Source organism: Apus apus, chromosome 7, assembly GCF_020740795.1.
Source record: "Apus apus isolate bApuApu2 chromosome 7, bApuApu2.pri.cur, whole genome shotgun sequence".
NCBI lineage: Eukaryota > Metazoa > Chordata > Aves > Apodiformes > Apodidae > Apus > Apus apus.
Window position 1 is genome coordinate 22845285 of NC_067288.1, and position 20037 is coordinate 22865321.

At 40.1% G+C, this 20037-nt stretch overlaps 1 protein-coding gene across 1 annotated transcript; it reads right to left on the reverse strand.

Moving 5' to 3' along the window:
* Nucleotides 1–658: 658 nt before the first annotated feature.
* On the reverse strand, nucleotides 659–18423 carry STIL (STIL centriolar assembly protein). The gene is made up of 15 exons (XM_051624850.1): nucleotides 18329–18423; nucleotides 17517–17632; nucleotides 17219–17406; nucleotides 16052–16299; nucleotides 15167–15250; nucleotides 14956–15042; nucleotides 13191–13338; nucleotides 11909–12033; nucleotides 10973–11087; nucleotides 9127–10185; nucleotides 7711–7876; nucleotides 6724–6949; nucleotides 4625–4817; nucleotides 3773–4026; nucleotides 659–1933 (listed from the first exon to the last, which is right to left on the reverse strand). The coding sequence occupies exons 1-15, from the start codon at nucleotides 18418–18420 to the stop codon at nucleotides 1108–1110; spliced, it is 3927 nt and encodes a 1308-aa protein (XP_051480810.1). The 5' UTR covers nucleotides 18421–18423; the 3' UTR covers nucleotides 659–1107.
* Between the last annotated feature and the right edge of the window lie 1614 nt (nucleotides 18424–20037).

Below are 20037 nucleotides of genomic sequence, written 5' to 3' on the forward strand. Positions count from 1 at the left end.
CTCCCTGAGCCTTGCCCTCAGGTGTACTTGCCCCTGTCACTAGCCCCCTGGGTACCTGGGGCTTCCAGCACCATTGGGTGACTGTGCAACACAAGGCCTTGGTAACCACAGAAACACCTACTGCACCTCCAGATAGAACAAAAGACACAGTATGAACAGAGATGGAATGGTTAAACAAGGAATAACTGAATTCTTCAACTTGTGGAATATTATCACAGAGTGAAGGAAAAGGGCTATTTAAAGAGACTGTCGCACCTGATGACAGAATATTTGTATGTTAATACAGAAAGTAAATTGTTTCTGCTAACTGGGATTCTTGAAGAGTTCACTAGCAAACCCTTCTAAACAATGACCAAGAAGTCACAAATATCTTAAATAAAGGCTACATCAGACAATTGAAGATTTTTTTTCTTTTTAATGGAACCTTTGATCTTTATGAGCAATATGTACTTCTTAAATAAATAGAAAACATTCATTCAGAAAAAAAAATAAATCACAAAAGTTTTAAAAGTGCTAGTTTTTCCAATTTCCTTCCAACATTTCATGATACAGAGAGCAACCTGTGCCATGTTGGCTGAATTAAAAATAATCTTATGCAAAGTAAAGCCACAGTTTCCCTTCCCACGAGACACAACCCCCCACACAGTAATCCCACCATGTCAGCAAATTTCTAGAAATTAGTGCTTTAGCTCTGTTACCCCTGCTCTGCCACACACAGTATCCATGGCTCACAGTTAGCACAGACAGGGAAAATTCAGTGTATTAAAAAAAAAGTCAACAGAAGAACCTGTAAATAAGAATTGTTGCTAAAAGTATAATAAGAGTCCATCTTGGGGTCAAGTTGATTCACCTTTTAGATACTTTAAAATCACATCTAGTGGTAAACAAAAGTGCACACAGACTGCAGTGCTGCTCAGCACTGTCTCAACCAGGCATTCAGAGGTGGCTCTCCCTGACCTGGACTGAAAACACAGTTCTGAAAGTTTCATGTTGCTACAAGAGAGTGAGCTCTTCAAAGATAGCTTAATCCTTGGTTTCCTGTAGTCTTGTACAGTGAGGTCCCTCTCGGATTTGAAACAGTGGTTGCCAGCCATCTTGGGGGAAGGTTCAGAACAACTTTGGCAACTGCCTGAGTTGCTTCACATCAAGAATGGTGCCAACAGAATTCATACTGTTTGACTGGTTTAATGTTTCAAGGGCTGGATAATGCAGTTTTCTGGGGAAGACTTGGATATCTCCTTCATCTTTCCTGCCAGGTTGTTCTGTGAATTCAATCCTCCCAGGTAACAATTTGGTTTTTGATTTTAAATCCTTTAAAATCTGTACTGAGTTTTCATCTGCTTGATCTGCTCTGGGAGGAAAAATTTCATTTGTAATACTTAACACAGGGCTGTTTAATTCTGGTGGAGAAGCATAAGCAGTCAACTCTCTGCTGTGACTTTTTAGGTGAATGGGAAGTTTTCCATCAATTCTTTTGGATAATTGAGTCCAGTGGTTGAAGCCATCCAACACAGGGGTACAGTTTTTGTCCAGCATACTTTCACTATTGCCAGTGCCAGAACTGCCATCTTGGACCTGCAGTTCCTCTTCATCTTCACTACTGTCATTGCCCTGTATCAGCCCGTATCGCTTCATGTACTTCTTGGTTGCAAAAGACATATTGTTTGGTGAAATTAAGCTAAGACCCACCATGCTCTTGTCCATATTTGTATGCAAGATGTCTTGGAAAGAGAAATCTGCAGGAGGATTTTGGCCTGAGTGACTGAGAGAAAGCCGAGACAACTGATTTTCACTGAGGTATTTGAGGGCTATAGCATTTGCTTCCATGCTCAGATCAACAACATTAGGAGTTAATCCACACATGCTGACATTGGCAAATGACATATAATTTAGTCCAGGAACCACTGCTTCAGGATTTATGCATGCCAAGATGCTGAAATAAAGCATCAAAAAGTTAGTTCAGCATTACAGGACAAGTATCCATTTCCAAGTGTCATCTGATAATTTCATTTTGCTCCCTGTACTGATTTCTTTCCCTTTCCCACAGCTCAATCCAGCTACTCAGTGTTGGGATCCTATGTTCTGCACACACTAAATGGCAGCTCTTCAGCTGCTGATAACAATGGCATACAAACACTATGTCAGGGAACTGATGACACTCCCTTCTGATTCAATACTAACCACTAACCTCATACGAAGAGGAAACCACCTCTAGCAGGTTTTGGAGCTGGTTTTGGTTTTAAAGCAGGTTTGAGCTCCCGGTCTGTTCTCACCAGTGAATGTGACATGATATATTTCTGATCCTAAGACTCTAGATGCTGCCAAAATTTATATCTGGATACAAGATACAACCCAGGAACATCTCTTCTCCAATGAATGCAAATTCCATGATTTTTACAGCAACTCTGACATAACGTCTGTTTCTAGAAGTCTGCAAGGTTCTAGTTTTTGAAGGCATCCTTCAGTAAGGGAAACATTTGTTCTGTTGTGTGAATCACCAATTTCTAGTATTCATTAGGTGTTCAGATTAAAGACTGAAAGCTCTGGTACACAGGTACTGGCTGCAAACCATTGCATTTAGTACATGCATCATATATTAGTTCATAAACCCAGACTCCTCATGGTGAAAGTTAAAGGATCTCTCTATTTCCCTGAGCACAGATCCTGACGTTTGGTTTGGGAGAGTAAACTCCTGAGTCAGATGAACAACCAATTATGCTATAGAGTTACACTGTTGTTTCCTTCTCTACTGAGCTGTAGACCTTTTCTCAGAATTGTGTCTGTCATGAAAGTGGCAGAAGGAAGAATCGCACCCTGCTCCCCAGGTTTGAAGAAAAAACTCCAAGAATGCCACTTTTGTCTTATAGGTTCACTTATTAGCATATTATTGACATGAAAAGAGCATACACACTCTCCAGCCAGGAAGGCAGCCCGGAAAAATGCCTCATGACATTCAAGTGAAAAGGAGAGAAGAGAGCTTAGAAACTCTATGACTGGAAAAAGCTTTTGATACATAGCTGAAGATTGATTTGGAGATGATTATATTTTGTTGTTGTTTATCTAAGTTATGTTCTAGTATCTAGAAGACAATAAGGGTGAAAGTGAATGAAGCTGTACCAGGCAGTCAGCATATGCCTAAGCAGCTACATAAATTCCTGTGTCTCAAACACCTCCTTCAGAAATTACTTCTGATCTTTCTCCTGTTTCATTAAGGCTGTTTCCCTCCTCAGCCACTGCAGCCTCCCTTTTTCAAATCAAAGCACTCAAAATAACAAGAGATTATGACAGAACCAGTTTTGATTATGTATCAAAGCCATGATAACAGTTTCACTTGTATCAACGAAGTGCAACACAAGGGTTAACAAGCAGTGGCAAAACATGCAGCTGCTTAACATTCAGCCTCCCAAGCCCAGTGTTTCTCTACAATATTTTGACATAGCCCAAAGGATTGAAATTACTCAAGCCGCTTCGTTATTATTCTCAGGAATTGTGTGCTACTGCATGCACAATACCTTAAGAATCACCAGATGCTCTAACAGCTAGAGCTACTTATGTTATATTTAAATAATCTGTGTTTTGCTAGCACAGCTCTTAAACCTATCTGGAAATATCCATAGCATGAGCCAGCATTTCATCTTTGGAGGAAATGTGGAACAAGTTGCCAAACAAATCCCCAGTGGCATTGACCACAGTCCCTTATCTTTGGTCATTAAGCCAATGTTCATTTTTGGTTGGATCTACAGATTACTACTCAAAACAACCAGTATTTTACCTGGCATTCTCCACTTTGTGTGTATTTTTCTTCGTTTTGCCAGGCGAGTCAATCGTCACTCCAAGACTCTTTAGTTGTTTGAGTGTGGCACTAATCACACTCTCCTTATCCATCACTCCAGTGTCAGTCTCTGAAGCCACTTCTGTTGTACCATCAATATCCTGATACTTAGGATCAGCATCATTAACCAAACCTGCTTTAACAGACATGTGATCTTGCTCTTCCGAGGACTTTAAGAGGTGGTTTACTTGGCCCTGCAGAAAAAGGGAGCAGGAGAAAGACCACATGGACAAAGACATTATGGCATGCAGGAGCTGTCAGAAACCAAAATCCTGCTTTATTCTTATGGAACATAAAATACAACTAGATGGCTTAACAGCTTATTCTGACAAAGGAATCAAGTTCAGATTCAGTTCAGGTACAACCACAAACTCACAGCACTACTCAAACACTGGAACACTTTTCGTTTCAAGCTTTCTGTAAGAGTCTGTTCTGAATTTAAACACATGACATACTGATATTCTTCAAGATTAAGGTATCTATCCTTTAAGGGACTTGAGGGTACAATGTTGTGCTATTTTAAAGGGCAGTAGTTCGGGAAGTTATCAATTGCCATTATATTTGAAGTAAAGAATGATCATTCATGAGGCAGCAGACAGTACTCCATGGGAGAGTGAAGGACAGAATGACCACTTAGCACCTTGAAAGTAAAAAACTTGGAGCTTTGTGTAGAGCACAACGTGAACTTCAAAACCACATGCATTTTTCATTCATGCCCATACCACATAGTAACTTGAACAGTGTTCTGTTTTGACTGCAATCAGTGCAGAGTATTAACTTTATATTAATTACCAATAAATCCTGGTAAAGCTTCTGCTCCTCCGATGGATGGCGAGGCAGCAACGAAGCTGGGGACTCCGAGTTTTGCTCGCTTGTTACCACCACATGGTTGCTGGCTCCCTCTGTTGGTTCTTCCTGTAAAGACACGCTAATACTTTCTTCCAAGGATGAACTGCGAACAAGTGCTTGGGAAACGTTTCCATTTCTGAAAGAGACCAGGGAGATACCTAGATAGTTCCTCGAAACAGAAAGGGCACAAGTATCACTACCACCTTATCTTTTCATGAGTACCAGAAGGGGAGAGAAATCGAGTTCTGGAAACAGATCTTGGTTTGCCTTCTGCTTGAGGCTTTGCTTTCTGCAGTCATTTTCCTTCAAAAGGACTGAGGAAATACACCTCGAGGTGTGAAACTACACCAGCCTGACTAGTTTTTCAAAAGATGATTTGAAAATGGCAATAGCTTCTCTGAACTAGTCATAACCAGGGACACTGTATGACTTCACCTTAAAGCAGACAAAACTAAAAGTTACTAGCAAACTAGAGTTTGTCTTAGGTTTTCAGCATTTTCATGGCCACTTAAAAGCCTTTAGGAGTGATTTATCTTCTGTATGTTCTGAAATAATTTATTCAAGAAGCTGTTTTTACTATGGGGAGTAACTGCTAACGAGATTCTTGAGGCAGTTTAAAAACACTTCTAAAACTTGTCAAAGACACCATTACAAACATACACATACTCAGTGCACACTGAGCATCATGAACTGAGAACAAACACCTAGTTGAAATATTTCTCAACAGCAGATGTGAATGAGGAACCTGACGTTTCCAGATAAGAAGGGTATTGCAGAATGAGTTACAAGGTGATGCTCTGCAGCCCCTTCAGCCAGATGGTGTGTGCATGGCATAAACCTTTTGAGACCAGACATATCAATAGTACTATCATTCTGAGGAGATCCTTCAGCAACCCTCCTCCCCCTTCCTGTTCCTCCTCAGGAGACAAGTAGAAGATAAGGGAATTTCAGAACTCAACTGATCAATTGCCTGTGTTGAAAGCGATAAGATTTAAATCACGTGACATACTAGATAGTCAATGTAGGTTATCAGTTACTGTTACACCAGCAATTATTCATCATTCCCAAAAATGTTCCCCTCCTCCTCAAAGAAATCTGGGTGGTGCTCTGCATTCTTATGTTCTTATGCAGCTACTTTACAGGTTTATGAATATAAGTTGAAGAGAACCTTAAGATGCCATCTCTCTAACATATCATATTCAAAAGACTGATTCGAATCAGTAACATTTATGGCAGCAGTATATGTTTGCAGATAATACTTGAGTCAAGGATTATAAACATTTAAGGTATAGCTTAATTACCATTATCTTTCCTAATAGGGAGTATTTTAGAAATTTAATCTAACTGGAAGGGTCTTTCCCCTCCGTTGTTGCTTTTTAATACCTAGAAGATAGTAGATCATTACAAGTTCTAAACTGTTGAGCTATTTCCTGTGTAAAAATAACATCCATATAGATAATTACAGATATTTTTAAAATCACTTCCCAAATTCATCTAAAAGAACTAAAAAGAACCTGAGCTCAAAAATAATTAAATTAACAGCAGTGAAGCTGGTACCTGCATTCACTCCACACAAAGCAATCAGGTGTAAAACATATAGAAATCCAGGGAACAGGCATATAATCATAAGCCCCTTGTCCTAAGCCCCTCAGAAATGAAAGGGTTCTGAATGCTGACAAGGAAAACCCACTGCAGGAAAACAACTGACTACAGCAGCATTCCCTTTTTCCCTCAGGATTTAAGGTAAGAAAGGGAATGCTGCCAGCACTGTACATGCTTTTCCAAGTTAAAGGCTTTTGCCATCAGCTGCTGCTGATAGGCAGGCTAGCTAAATGTGCATGACTGATAAATGCAGACTGTAAAGGCAACTGTTTTGGTGAGCTGTACCATTTGAAGCATAATTAAAAACAAAGAAGGGGAAGAACACAACTCAAGTCAGGTGACTATTCATAATTCCCGAAAAAAAATAAAATCACAAAAGTGGAAACTTATGAAAGCAGTTCAGCTTATTATCTGAACACAAGATATTTCTGATTACTTACTGGAGAGTGTTCTGATTAGTTCCTTCTTCCACCAGATGAATACTGTCTACAAAGCTGGGCATGTCAACCACCTTTAAGGAGGAAGCAATACTTGTATTACTTGCATCTTGTTCAGCATTAATTGAAATGCTTATGTCTTCCTTAGAAATCTCTTCATCCTCTTTTTTCCCTTGTGGGACGGAGTCCTCCTGTTTTTCTGGGGCTGTGTTCCAAAACAAGCTAGCACCTAGAAGAGAATTCAAGATTTACTCATTTAAGGAAAGTCATTACTATCTTCTGAGACCCTTTGGCTTTGTAGAGCTAGAGGAATAACTTCCTCAGATACAGGCTTCTTCACCATTTAAAAAGTGATTGAGGGTTTAGAATAGCTAAGACTTGCCAAAACATCATTCAGGTTCTAGCTCCTTCCAAAGCATACTTGATGAAAATAAATGGTATTAAAGCATTTTAATGCATTGACCTTGAGCCAGTTTTAAAATTTCCTCCAGATCACTAACTGCAATATTTCCACAGATTTAATAGGAACCAATGCATTAATATGTAATTTCACAGACACAGCTGTGTAACTTGCTAAAATTAAACTGAATACAGTCTCCCCTCTGTTCATATAAATGTATGACTTACAAAAACCATCAGTAATCTATTTAATAGAACACCAGATGGGATAGAAGCTATTACTTTTCAAAACAGCATATTAATAAAGAAATATATCTGTGTTTTTCCTTTCAATAAGGCATTATTTGAAATAGAAGACCTTGCTAAAGCTATTGGAAGAGTAATCCTTCTAGTGATGGCAATGACTGTCATTGCAGGCCAAGGACAAAAGTAGCTCCAGCCTAAACTTGCAAACAACACCTAGAGAACCCAGCTGGTTTTTGTATCTAGCTGCTATGTTCAGCACTTCTGCAAAACATGCCATCCACACCCAAATGACAGAAACATCCAGAAAAAGTGATGCCAGTCTATTTTTAAGGAATAAAGCATTACCTGTGCTCACAGCAATGCTCACACTTTTCCTCATGTGTGGAGCTGGCGAGGACTCTGTTTCCATAGAAACAAGGTCCCCTTGCTTCTCAGGCAGCAGAGCATGGCCAGCTAGAGCTGGTTCAGAGGAACAAGCCTGACGAGCCTGTGCTTCCAGCAAGCGTTGGATCTGCAACGGTTATCAGAAACTTATAACTTGTACAATAAAATATAAAGCATAACAGACAAAAGCAAATTACTAAATTAGGCTGACAACCTTCCAGTTCTCAGCAGTGCATGAAGGATAAATCAAAACATCAATTTTGATGTTGGCAGAGCCAGCAAAGAAGAGGTTTTAAAACACACTGAAACCACACCAAGATAACTTGAGTAAAGCCTCTTTGCATTCTACTTGTTGGAAGTATTCTCTGTCCCCTTCACTCACGCACAAAGCCTATTATCAACTTACCAGCCAAGAATTTATATGCCAACTGTCCCTACACTATGCTAAACCAACTTTGTATTAATTACAAAAATAAGCATTTAAATGACAAAATTAAGGTTGCCAAGGAAATCTTCACTCTTGTATTTGCATCCACCCTGACCACTGATTAGTTCATAGCTCCATGAAGAGGTATCATAACAGTGAAGGCTGCATTTGAGCAATAAGGAGAGGTTTTCCTCTCTTGTGCACAACTCCCTCCTTGATAGCTTAATTTTACATACAGCAGCTACATCTAAAGCACGTTTCAGTTGTCATTTTCTAGTTGAAGCAGGAAAAATATGTAATGTACCAATGTTCCTAAATACAGGGCCATCAGTATAACTTCAGGGGTCAATATTTTGAAGAAATGTAACCTGATAGCAAAACTGAATTTAAGCCAACCAGCAAAGCTCAATTTTTCAGCCCAGCAACAAACACCAGATGAATCATCCCATTCTGCTGCAGACAGACAACTCAAGTTTTCTAAGCAACAGCCTTAGTAGCCCAGGAAGCTGCAGGCTTGAAGGCTGGCAAAGCAACATACGAGAACACTTTGTGCTTCACCTGTACACTTACAATAATTCCCAAGTCTATATAGCCCATGCAGTAATTATGATTTTTATGTAGACAAGCACATATAGGAAAGCATTCATATAGAAGACATACCGGTTTGCATTACAAAACAGTCTGCTAAAAGGGAAGCTTGCACATTATGGAAATATTGTAAAAATAAATGCAAGATATAATCAGGAATCAAGTAGTTTTCATTTATTTTAAGAAACACCAAATAGCCAAGCTAATTGGGATCCCTCTCCATCTCCAAACTGGACCTGGTATGACAGGCTCTCTTGTTCTAACAAGGATAGACAAGAATTTAATTTAATTCCTTTGGCACGGGGAACTAGCAAAGCATAATCCCTAAGAAGACAGATGAGAAAGCTGCCATTTCCACACACCTGAGCTTGAAGTAATTTGAGTTGTCTATCCTGTTCTGTAAGAACCCGGTATGCATCTGGAGATAATCCCATCATTCCATTATCTGATCCCATGGCAGCAGCAGCCATGTGCAGGCACGGTGAGTGGGCTGCACAGCACTGTGGACTAGAGGGGCTTGCACTTGAAGGCTGTCTTGTTCCAGGAGATAAGCTATTGTCAAGAGAACAGTTCCCCATTTTCCCATGATATCTCACATTTATAGGGCTGCTTGTGGTATATCCTGGGTTGCAGCAAATATTTGGGCAAATGAGATTTTGATGGAGCACTGTACATGGAGTCTGCTGAGCCATCTCTGATTGGGTTTCTGCTCCGTGTTTGTGGCTCATTTTCCCCATTCCTTGCCATGAGTTTATTGGATTATACTGCACGGAAGCAGGAAACTGACAGCTGCACACACTGGCTGGACAGCAAGGTGGCACTTGGACTGGCACCTGCACTTCTGGTGGTCTTCTGCAACTCTGTGGTGAAAAAGCAGAGGTGTAGAGGATCGGCTGCGTAACAGCAGGAAGCTGCTTGGAACTGGTTACTGATGTTCTTCTCATTGGAGGCTCTCCCTGCTGTGCAGCTCCATCAGGGTTTAGCACAAGTCTTTCTGATGGCTTTCTGGGGTGATGCACAGAGGTATCTGGGGAAGGTCCACTGCAAGGGGTTGAAGGAGAAGATGACCCAGAACTTTTTCTTGATTGAGGGCAAGCTTTCTTACATTTCAACTGTTGCTGTAGTAGAGGTTGCTTTCCTCTGGAAGGCCTTAAAGTTGGAATTTTCTGGTTTGAATGGTTCGGTAATTGCCTTAAAGAGGAATCTCCTGTATTAGAAGAAAAGTTTTGCTTGTCTTCAAAGTGTTGGGTGGGATAGTATGAAGATCCCAAGCACCACTTCTTTTTAATAGGCTGAGGTAGCCCTGAAGGTAGACTTTTAGCATTCAAAGTCCCCACAGGCTTAGACAATTGTCCTGGTTCTATGAAACTCCCATCCAAAACAAGGGACAGTTCAGGAACAGAAGGAAAGATCCTAGTAACCTGAAAAGAGAGTTACACAACCAAATTTATTTTCAAGTATTGTCTTTCAGCTCTTCACATGCAGAACTTCATCACAGAAAATATTTTCATTTTAAATCAAGATACAACCATTACCAGCATCAAACCAACTACCCATTGATAAAATAAAATAAAAAAAAAGAAGCAAGGTCTCTAGGATCATTCTTAGAGGACAAATTGCTTTCCTATAACAGAATAGCCACATCTACCAAAAGAATGGTCCATGTCATCCTGGAATGTATTTGAGTGTGGATCTTTCCCCTTCAAGAACTGGACATGTCCCTTCTTGCTATTCTTAGACCCAGCAGACAGATGCTACAGAACATAATTTATAATTCACAACTGTCACATCCTTCTAGACTTTTGCTGTACAAGGCCTAATATTTCATTGTATATGTATACACTTCAGTAGAAAAGGACAGACCAGCAGATCTTTATTTTATTTAGTCAGGAATACACAAGGAGTTTGTTGGCTCTGTCTTTACCTCAGACACCCCAGCTAGTCCATGTAATGGCAGCAAGATTCTCAAAGTAGAACCCACTATATCTGCTCCCAAATTCTACCATGTACAAGAATTAAAAGTGTTTATAAACCTGGAAAAAAGGCAGGTTAACTATAGCAGGAGTTGGGACTCCTGGTCCATTTCTTCAGTTGCTCTCCTGTGCTAGCACTTTGAGACAGAAAACTTATACTCTCCAGTCCCCTTACAATGAGTTTTCACACAATGCTGTATTACATTTGAGATATCTAGAACAATTACTTCATTACCTGTTGACTGACTGGGTGAGGACTTGGAATTGGCCTGGGGGATAAATCCTCATCTTCTACACCAGAGTCATGATCACTTGCTGACAACTTGCTGGATGAAGAGCCTCGGGGAGGACTAAATCAAACATAAATTCAATTACAAATGTTTCCTTGTCAGATTTGGCAGCAGTAAAGTGAACCTTCACATTTTTCACTGTGTCATCTACAGTGCAGTATCAGCATTATTTTTTTCAAGAAACAGTTGCTATACCTCTCCTCCCTGGTAAGCAAGGGAGTTCACACAAAAAGCAGTTCTAAGATCAAACAGTGAAAATACAAATTTGGACAAAGACATACCAACTCTCTCTCCCCACACTCTCTGACGTACACATCTTTTAAGTGACATTCTAACAGTCAGGACTGGTCTATATTAGAAAGATTGGGAGTGCTACAGTGAAGATTATAACACTGTTTACATTAAAATAAAGGCCATCTTATAGTCATAGATAAAAACGTGATGGATAAGTCAAGTTCTTAAAAATCACTAAGTTTCAACCTATCCAGGTCTCACAGCTCTGAGAAGTTGGAAGGAAAAAAACATGTTTACCAACTTAAGTATATTTCAATTAGAGATTTGCTTCAAAGGGCAAATCTCACAGCTCAGCACAGTGAGATGAGCTCCATCAGGAAGGAAGCCTTTTTAGAAGAATCTACTGTAAAAATTACAACCACCAGTATCAAGAGTAAAACTGTGGGTAGCTTCTCTTGGAACATGGTCAACTTTATCATCTTAATTGAAAAATATTAGCTCTAGGAATAAACAGAAGCACATATGCAGTTTTTAATATAAGATCACTGTATGCACAGCTATACTGACAACTGGCACAGTGAAGGTCAAAAAACCCTCATCCAATAAATATTTACTTTTTGCATATAAATGACACCTGAAAAGTTTACCTTTTGATAGGAAGTTTCTTGCAAACTCTGCTGAAGAACTCAGTTTCTGCATTCTGGTTTTCTGCACTCAACTCAAAGTGGATAGGGCTCTTGTCTGAAGGCTCAACGTTCTGAAATGAAATTTCCTGTATTTGTGAAGCATGAAACTTTCACCTTTTAGTCACCGAGGTGCTGCTCCCAAAGAAATAGTTTTAAGGACATTTATATCTGCTTATTTGCTGCTTGTCCTCTACTTTCAATTCTCAATTCTTTCACCACTACAAGGAGGCAGGCGACTTCCCTTCCTGTTTAACCCTGCTCCCCCTGCTACTCAGTAAAATTGTTGGCCTAATTATAGCCATGAGCAGATGCTTCCTTGCTGTAACTGCTTAGAAACTCTTCCACAAACCTTCACCACCATAGGAAACAACAACTTTTCCTGTACTGTTTCACACACCACAGCTGGGCAAGTCCTGGAGACAGCAGAAGTGAGCCTCTATTAAGAGACTTGTCAAAGCTAAACTGTAGCCAGGCTAGAGATGGAAGGCAAACCTAAACAGGGAAATTTAATTGGAAAGAGAAGAGCCCAGGACATAAATTACGCTAGCTGCTTTTCTGCCAGAGCATAGGAGCATACACTGAGCAGATTAACAATTCAACTCCAGGTTCTGCACAAGCCTAGAAAAACATAAGGAACTGAGATTTCTTAGAATTTCCTCAAAGCTTTTTAATTCTCTCCCACATATTGTATCATCAAATTCTTTCAGAGTTACTTTGCACAAAGATATAATTGTTCCTGTTTGTTACTGTGGTGCAGGAGGAGCTCTGCAGATTAGCAACCCCTGAATTCCCTTTTGCATTTGGCTTCAAGCAAAGCATAAGTATCCATCCAGCTTTACTCTCCTAAAAGCACTGATGTGCATCACCCATAGCAATTGCTAGAGGTGTCCAGCATGCACATAGCATACAGGATTAACAAATGCTGTAGGAAATCAGAATCCCTGCTCACACAGCCAAAAAGGTCACTAGCAAGAAGGAGCACTCACCAAATCTGACATAGCATACTGCATTTTAAAAGACAGATCATTAATGAGATTAGAAAAGTGAGCAGTTGTGGACTTTGGAGGTCAGATCTCAGTTTGAGTGACAAATTCTGAGTTTACAGTAATCGCTGTAAAAAAGGGAGCTTTGCAGAACTTCATCACTTTCCAAGACTGCAGTTCCATTTGGGTAAGTTATAATGACTCCTCCTTAAAGTGAATTTTTAAGGTATCATGATGCAGTAGGAAACCAAGCTACTTACTTTGAAAAGGTGTATTGTTTCATTGCAAGTTAGGATCTGAAACCCTAGTTCAGTCTGTCCACTGCATGGAACGCACTCATAAAACTCTGGTTCCTTGTGTGTCAATGAATAAAGCACAATAAGAAAACTCCCAGGTTCTGAAAAAACCCTAAAATATAAAGTACCCACATATTAAAAACAACAACTTAAGAAATAGGAAGAAGGCACTCAGTTTAACAATATACCTAACAAACTATCAGACTGTTAGCAAAACTGGTGGGTCACCACATTTTGAGCAGTACTGAGCAGATGGACTTCTGGCTGATGCCACATGCAAGAATAAAAGCAGAAAAATTGGAATAATTAACTTTTTAGTTCAAAACATTAGGATCTCTTAGTACTTTAAATGAATTACAGGAAGACTTCAATCATTCCGTAGAAGAAAAAATCTGTAAAAATGATAGTGTGGTGGTTTTTTTTCAATAATTCAATTGAAGATGTATCATAAAGACACTTATGGTTTTAGTTACACCTAAATATTAAAAAAATGCTCATTAGGAAACAGATGTTTTTTGAAGAAAAATTACACTGACTTTTTTCTACAGGTTAATAACAGTAAGTAACAACAGTCAACTTTTAACACAAAAGGATAATGAAAATAATGTGCATTTACAGGACAAAGTAGCACTACTTTCAGAACAGGTTTCTTTTTACAACACTTGTAATGCACATGCTTGTGGAAGGGGTGTGTTTGGGTGCTCTGAGGTTTTTCTAAGTAATATACTTGAAGAAAACAGTAAGAACAAAAAGCTTGAAAAACACATTCACACACAGCTTTAAAATGACACAACTTAAGAGTTAAAAATGTATGAAATGTATGATGCACAGATTAGGCTGTTAGTCTGCAGAGGTTAATTCTCTTGCATGGTTCATCAAATCTGCCTAATCCACTTCAAAGATGGAATCAGTGAAAGTTAATGAGAGTCAAGTATCTAACTTGCCTATCTAACAATCTAATTGGCCTCTTATCTGTATTTGAGCATATTTAAATTGTTATGGAAAAAGTCTATTCTGTAATGACAGACACATTTGTTCAGCAAATGTGTTTTTATTTCATAATTTAAAAGCAAGTGTGGTTGAGCAGAAGAAATCCTGACACATACAGCCTAGGTTTCATTTATTTGAAGGGCAGTTTTAAACTATAAACACCTGAAACCCCTCCCAGCTTCCATATAAATAGAACTTAGCAAATGTTACACATGAAAAGGTGTTGAGAATGAGGAATTATTATCTGCTAACATCATAATGAAAAAAGAAGCAATTAGAATGCAAAAACTATAACACCAGAATATTTAGCAGGAAGTCATAACAAGTCAGTACTAGCTGCAAATCAATACACTACAATATGTTGGTCAGATACAACCAGGGAGAAAGCCTATGTCAAAGAAGACACCCATAAGAAATATTGAAACCCAAAACCCCATCACTGTTTATACTGTTTCCTGCTTCCTGGTCCTTATTTAAACTAAAATGCAGTGACCTTAATTACATTAATGTTTAGCCTCTTTTGTCTTTGAGATATCAGCCCAGCTTCCTAACACTTCAGATATAAAAAACTTGTGAGGCAGAAGTGAAAACCAGAAATAACAGACAGCCCCCACCTCTTATATAAATCACAGAATTCCCTCAAATATCTTTGGGCAGAGCCCATGTTGCCACACATTTCTGTGGAATACAGTTTTAGGCAGCCAATAGCTTCTGTGTTTTATAGATAAAAGTGACTTGCCTTTCTTGAATTGAAGAACTGAATAAGTATCGCAAGCAACAAGCCCAGACTTGAGGACTGCAGATGTGAGTAACTCCACTCAGCCAACTAGAAGAAAGAAGAAACATCGAGTTAGAGAAAGTTCCCTTAACAAGTTCCCACTGTATAATTCCTCAAATACACTTCAAATCAGTATATGTTTTAATCTGTATAAAGACAGCCAAACACTCACACTCCAACTAATGGTAGAGCATAAGCCTTGGGATCTGACTCCAGCAGTAAAAGCAATTTTCGTGTCTGGTCCATGGTAAGGTAGCTGAAAGAAAGCAGAAGAGCAGAAGGTGGGTTGGGGTTGGGTGTATTTTTAGTATTTTGGAGCAGTGTTCTTTCAGAAAAAATAGTGAAGAAGCAAGTACAAGCTTAGAAAATACTACAAGAAAAAAGTTGGGGAAAAAAGCAAAACCATCCTTCCTCCATACTTCCCCAGCTTTTCATCCATTCTCTGTGCATCAAAGAATTATCAAGACCACATTTGTTTAATATGAAGGTATTCACAACAAATCCAGAATTGCAAGTCATGTTAAATTTGAAGAGTAACTTCCAGAAAATCATTTACAAGCTCCAAATAAGATGATACTCAGTTCCTTCAAGTTTTTCTCTGATATACCCTCCCTTCACCCTACTACATTAGCTCTCAGTCAGGTGATGATTCCCCGCTACCATCTCACAAGCATCATCAACAGAAAAAGCTTTGATTCACAATCAGCTGATTTCTATTCCACAGCCAGAACTTATATTGTTTAAAAAGCTGGATGCTGTTTACAGTCAGTATGTTAATCAGAGGTGTGTGTCCCTACCCTTGTAGGAAGTTCCTTCTTCTGAAGTCAGAAGTAAGGAACTCCTACTGAACCAGTTAAGATTTTTGCCCCACCTCATCTCCTGCTTCTTATTTATAATGTTTTGAATTTTTCCAAGACCAAGAAGCTACCTCTATTTTAATGCTATTTATTTTACTGAAAAGCAAAGCACTGGTTGAGATATTGCCTACCTACCTGCTTTAGGAAATGCAACAAACTGCCAGGCAACTTTCATAGTTTTAACACCACCCTTTACTCACCCACATTTATAAGTTCCTTGAACTTGTGCAATATTCATAGTACTGTTCAAATTTCTTGCTAGGGCTGTGGGAATAATTGGGACAGACTTCACAGGGGTGTATTCCAATATATTTGCTGCAGTAATAGAAGCCCAGTGAAAATTAAAATGTAGATTATCCAGGTTCTCTGTGAAAACAATGTGAGCTCTAACAGTGAGCAGCTTAGAAAGATCCAGTGATTCTTTGCTGCACAGACTGTGCTGCAGACCCTAGAAGAAGGAAAAACAGAGAGCAGGTAAAATACACAAAATTGTCTTTGTATGACTACCATGATACAAGTTGTATTACACTAGGAACTGAAATCATTCATCATAGCCACTATGGCAGTAGGCACTGTATAAAAATCCATTAATCCACATTTGCAGAACTCATGGCTATACTGAATATAATGGATAATGTAAAATACACTTGAAATTAAGAATTGCCTATCTTGCAATTCCTTTATGATATATTAAAAACCTGGAGTTACTTCAATTGTATAACATTAATAAAATAATGGACAACTAGAAGGCTCAAGATGATCTGTCAAATTCTTTCTAGCACTCAAGAAATGTGTATTTTAACTTGTGGATGTATCATAATGAGAAAGATGTGAAACAAGCATTGTTTGTATTATAAAATGCACACAGAAACAACTACAGGCAAACATTTACAGGAACAGAAGGTATATTTACTAGATTTTGTGTCTACAGCAGGTTACAGAACAGGCAGACATTTCAGCTACAACTATTGGCCTTCACAGACTTCACATGCTTTCTCGCAAGGCCCTTGCCTAGCAACACTTTTTATCAATAATTGCACAAATAACTAATTCATGACAGATGTGAAGAGAAAAAGGGGTTTTCTTCTTACTTAAGTTCACTGCAATCACCCTTGTCTTACTGGTTTTGGTGGTCAGACAGCAAGATTAAAGACTGTGTGATGATCCTTAAGGGTGTGTGAAGAGTAACTGATTTTACTAGTTTCCAATACATTTTTCAATGACACTCGAGCAGCTCATTTCACACAACCAACCTTTAGTATGCTTAAAACTGGTGGCTGAAAGACAACTCCTGTGCATGGTCCAACATCCTGCCCAGAAGATAGTTTATTGTATAAGAGACCCAAAAGTCGCCAAGAGCTGCCTACCTTGAAAGCCACGCCAATATCTTCAGCACTGTGCACTAGAACATGATCTGAAGAAGGTCCCCAGGCATTAACTGTACAGGGAATCAAGAAGTCTCCAGGAAGAGATGCAGTTGGAATTTTGCCTGAACCACCAGCAACCTCTCGACCAGGATCAAAGCGGTCTATTGTTAGCGTTACACCTTCCCCACCTTTAAAATAAAGAAATGGAGTTAAGAGTTCAAGAGCAACAACTCAGGCTCCTTGATAACAACTTAATCAAGCAACCAACATTGTCTGTCTACCTGATGTTTTAAGTTACCTTCATCTACTGTAAGAGTTCCAAGCAAAAAACAGGAAAGTAATTTCTTTTCATTCTGCTTTGCATGGCGATAGGCAAGTCGCAAGGTTTTTTCCATCAGAGATACCTTTGGGTTTCTAAAAAGAGACAAGAAGTAAGTTTAAGATCCAAATTTTTTTTATGCTTTTTAAAAAGTTTTTTTTTATGTTGCAATGGCGTCCACATTTTTTTTGTCCCTTAAAAAGAATATACACAGAAACAGCCCAAAGCCCTGAAGAACAAAAAGGTAAGAATTAAGACTGTATAAAAGATCAATGGAATTTTAGCTCATCTTCTCTGCATCACCCCAACTATTAATACACAATAAACCTACATTTTAACTGGAGCAGCTCCACAGAATGCTCCACATGATCACCTCGTTAGCATGCCCTATGTAACCAGTTTGTAAAAAGTATTTCTTTCTATGTAAATATTTAGAGACAAGGAATAACATGTTATAGAAAATGTCAAGCATGCCATTATTTTTACACCTTTCCCTGTGGGAAGGGAACAGAAAGAAATTGTAAGTCACTTTAGACTGAGGTACCTTCAACCCACTTGAGTGTGAGACACTACAGAAAGGGAAGCTCTCAAACCCTTCCAATTGAAACCCCTATATACTTATAACCCCTATATACTTTCTCACTCTCTTATATACTTATAATGAGCACACCAGCTGTTTATTTTTCCTTTGTGCCTTCTCATACACTAAACTTGAAAGATCAAATGAGATGTTGAACCATATAAATATTATTTTACTTCAACCTTAGCAGCTTAAACAATGTTATTCCTACCTGTAATAGGCAATATGTGAGCCAATGACATCACCCATGGGGATGGGGTCCCAAAGTGCACACTTGGACAGAGGGAAACTGAAAGGGACCATCCTTTCAGGAGTAAATCTGAAAAGACCACAGAGATAAGAAAGGAAAATGGATTAAGCTCGGTGTTTTCAAGCAATATAAGAAGGAACAAAGGAGTAACACAAAGAAAAACAACAAATAGGATACATAAGCTTCTGGAACTTTTTTTGTTTCAGGTCCAGACTAATGAAGTAGAAACTTTGTCCTAAGAAGTTGTCAAAGATATGAACAACAAAGTCAATACAAAACTTTCATTTTCCACCCGACAGTTCCTTCGTGTAATCTCAGGAGATGTGGAAGCCAAAATGCAAGCTTGCAGAAAAAGCTCAATAAAAAGCTGCTCTAGATATATTGTAGGCAAGAAAAACATTATCAGTCATCAGAAACTCCCACGGCACACAGAAAATCTTGATTTAGCAAACTTATCATTAGATCAGCTTCCAAAAGCCCCGTTTAAGTACTTTAAAAAGTCAACATTCAATCCACTTAAGCTTTGAAGACTTCTGAAATAAAGCCTTGGCTTAACTCACATAATACAGCACAAAATTTGCAAAGACACTTCAAAGAGCTCTGAAAAAAAAAAAAAATCACAAACTTCTTTAGACGGGCAGGATTACTTTTTTTAAGAGTTGCCTAAACCAAGTATATTAAGTAAAACACAAAACACGTGACAGTCCACACCAGTTGGCAAATCCCTCCGCTCTTTTTAAAAAAAACATATAAACAAGGACTTCCTTTGTAGGTATTTGAAGCGTCAAGCTTTGCCAAGGTGCTTTGTTTTCATTTCCTTAAGTTACCAGGGAAGAACCTGCTCTATTTTTAAGGAAGCTCTCTAAGTAAGTCATCTACCTCGCGTGTTCCCAGACCCAGTTAATTGATTCTCGTTAAAATCTAAACGCCCATCGCAATAAACCCTAATTGAAGCTTGTAAAAGGGGAAACTTATTTAGAGCTTTCACTCGTGTTGGGCAGGCAGGGATCACAAGCACAGCTCCACGGCTCGCCACCGGCAGAGTGCCCCCGAACGGGGCCAGGGGACCCTCCCAGGGCGGGTACCTCAAATCCGGGCGGGGCAAAACGGGGTCCATGCCAGGCGTCCGCAGCTCTGCCCCCCTCTCGTCTCCCTGCCGCGGGGCACCGGCGCGGGGCAGCGTCCAGGACCTGCCCGCGACAGACCCTCCCTCAGCGGGGGGGACCTGCCAGAGTCCCCCGAGGCAGAAGGGGAGCGGCCGCGACCCCCCGGCCCCAGCGCCGCCGCGCTCCCTGCAGGGCGGCCCGGCCCGGCCCGCTCGGATCCGCCGCCAACGCTTCGTCCGCCGCCGCCACGGCCGCCGGCCAATCAGGAGGCGGTCCCGCCCCCCCGGGCCGCTCCCACCCAATCGGCTGGCGGCGGGGAAACGGCTCGCTCGACCAATCAGCGCGCACCCCGGGGAACCAACCGCCCGAGCGCGCGCTGGGGATTTAAAACAGCCGGCGGGCCGAGCAACGGTCAGCGTTGGCGCAGGCGCAGTGCGGCGCGGCGGGGTTGCCATGGCAGCGCGCGGCGCCATCGCCGGGCGGTTGGCGATCAGGCCCGCGGTGGCGTGAGCTCCCAATTAACCGGGCACAGCCGTCCTGCCCGCCCAGCCCTGTCTGCCCGAG

Bases quoted from the DNA above. Each gene is read 5' to 3' on its own strand.
- STIL (XM_051624850.1), bottom strand. From the start codon at position 18,420: ATGGTCCCTTTCAGTTTCCCTCTGTCCAAGTGTGCACTTTGGGACCCC. The intron at 15,043-15,166 runs GTGAGTGTTTGG...TCTTTCTTCTAG, and splicing joins GCTCTACCATTAGTTGGAGT to TTGGCTGAGTGGAGTTACTC. The intron at 1,934-3,772 runs GTAAAATACTGG...GCTTTATTTCAG, and splicing joins CACAAAGTGGAGAATGCCAG to CATCTTGGCATGCATAAATC.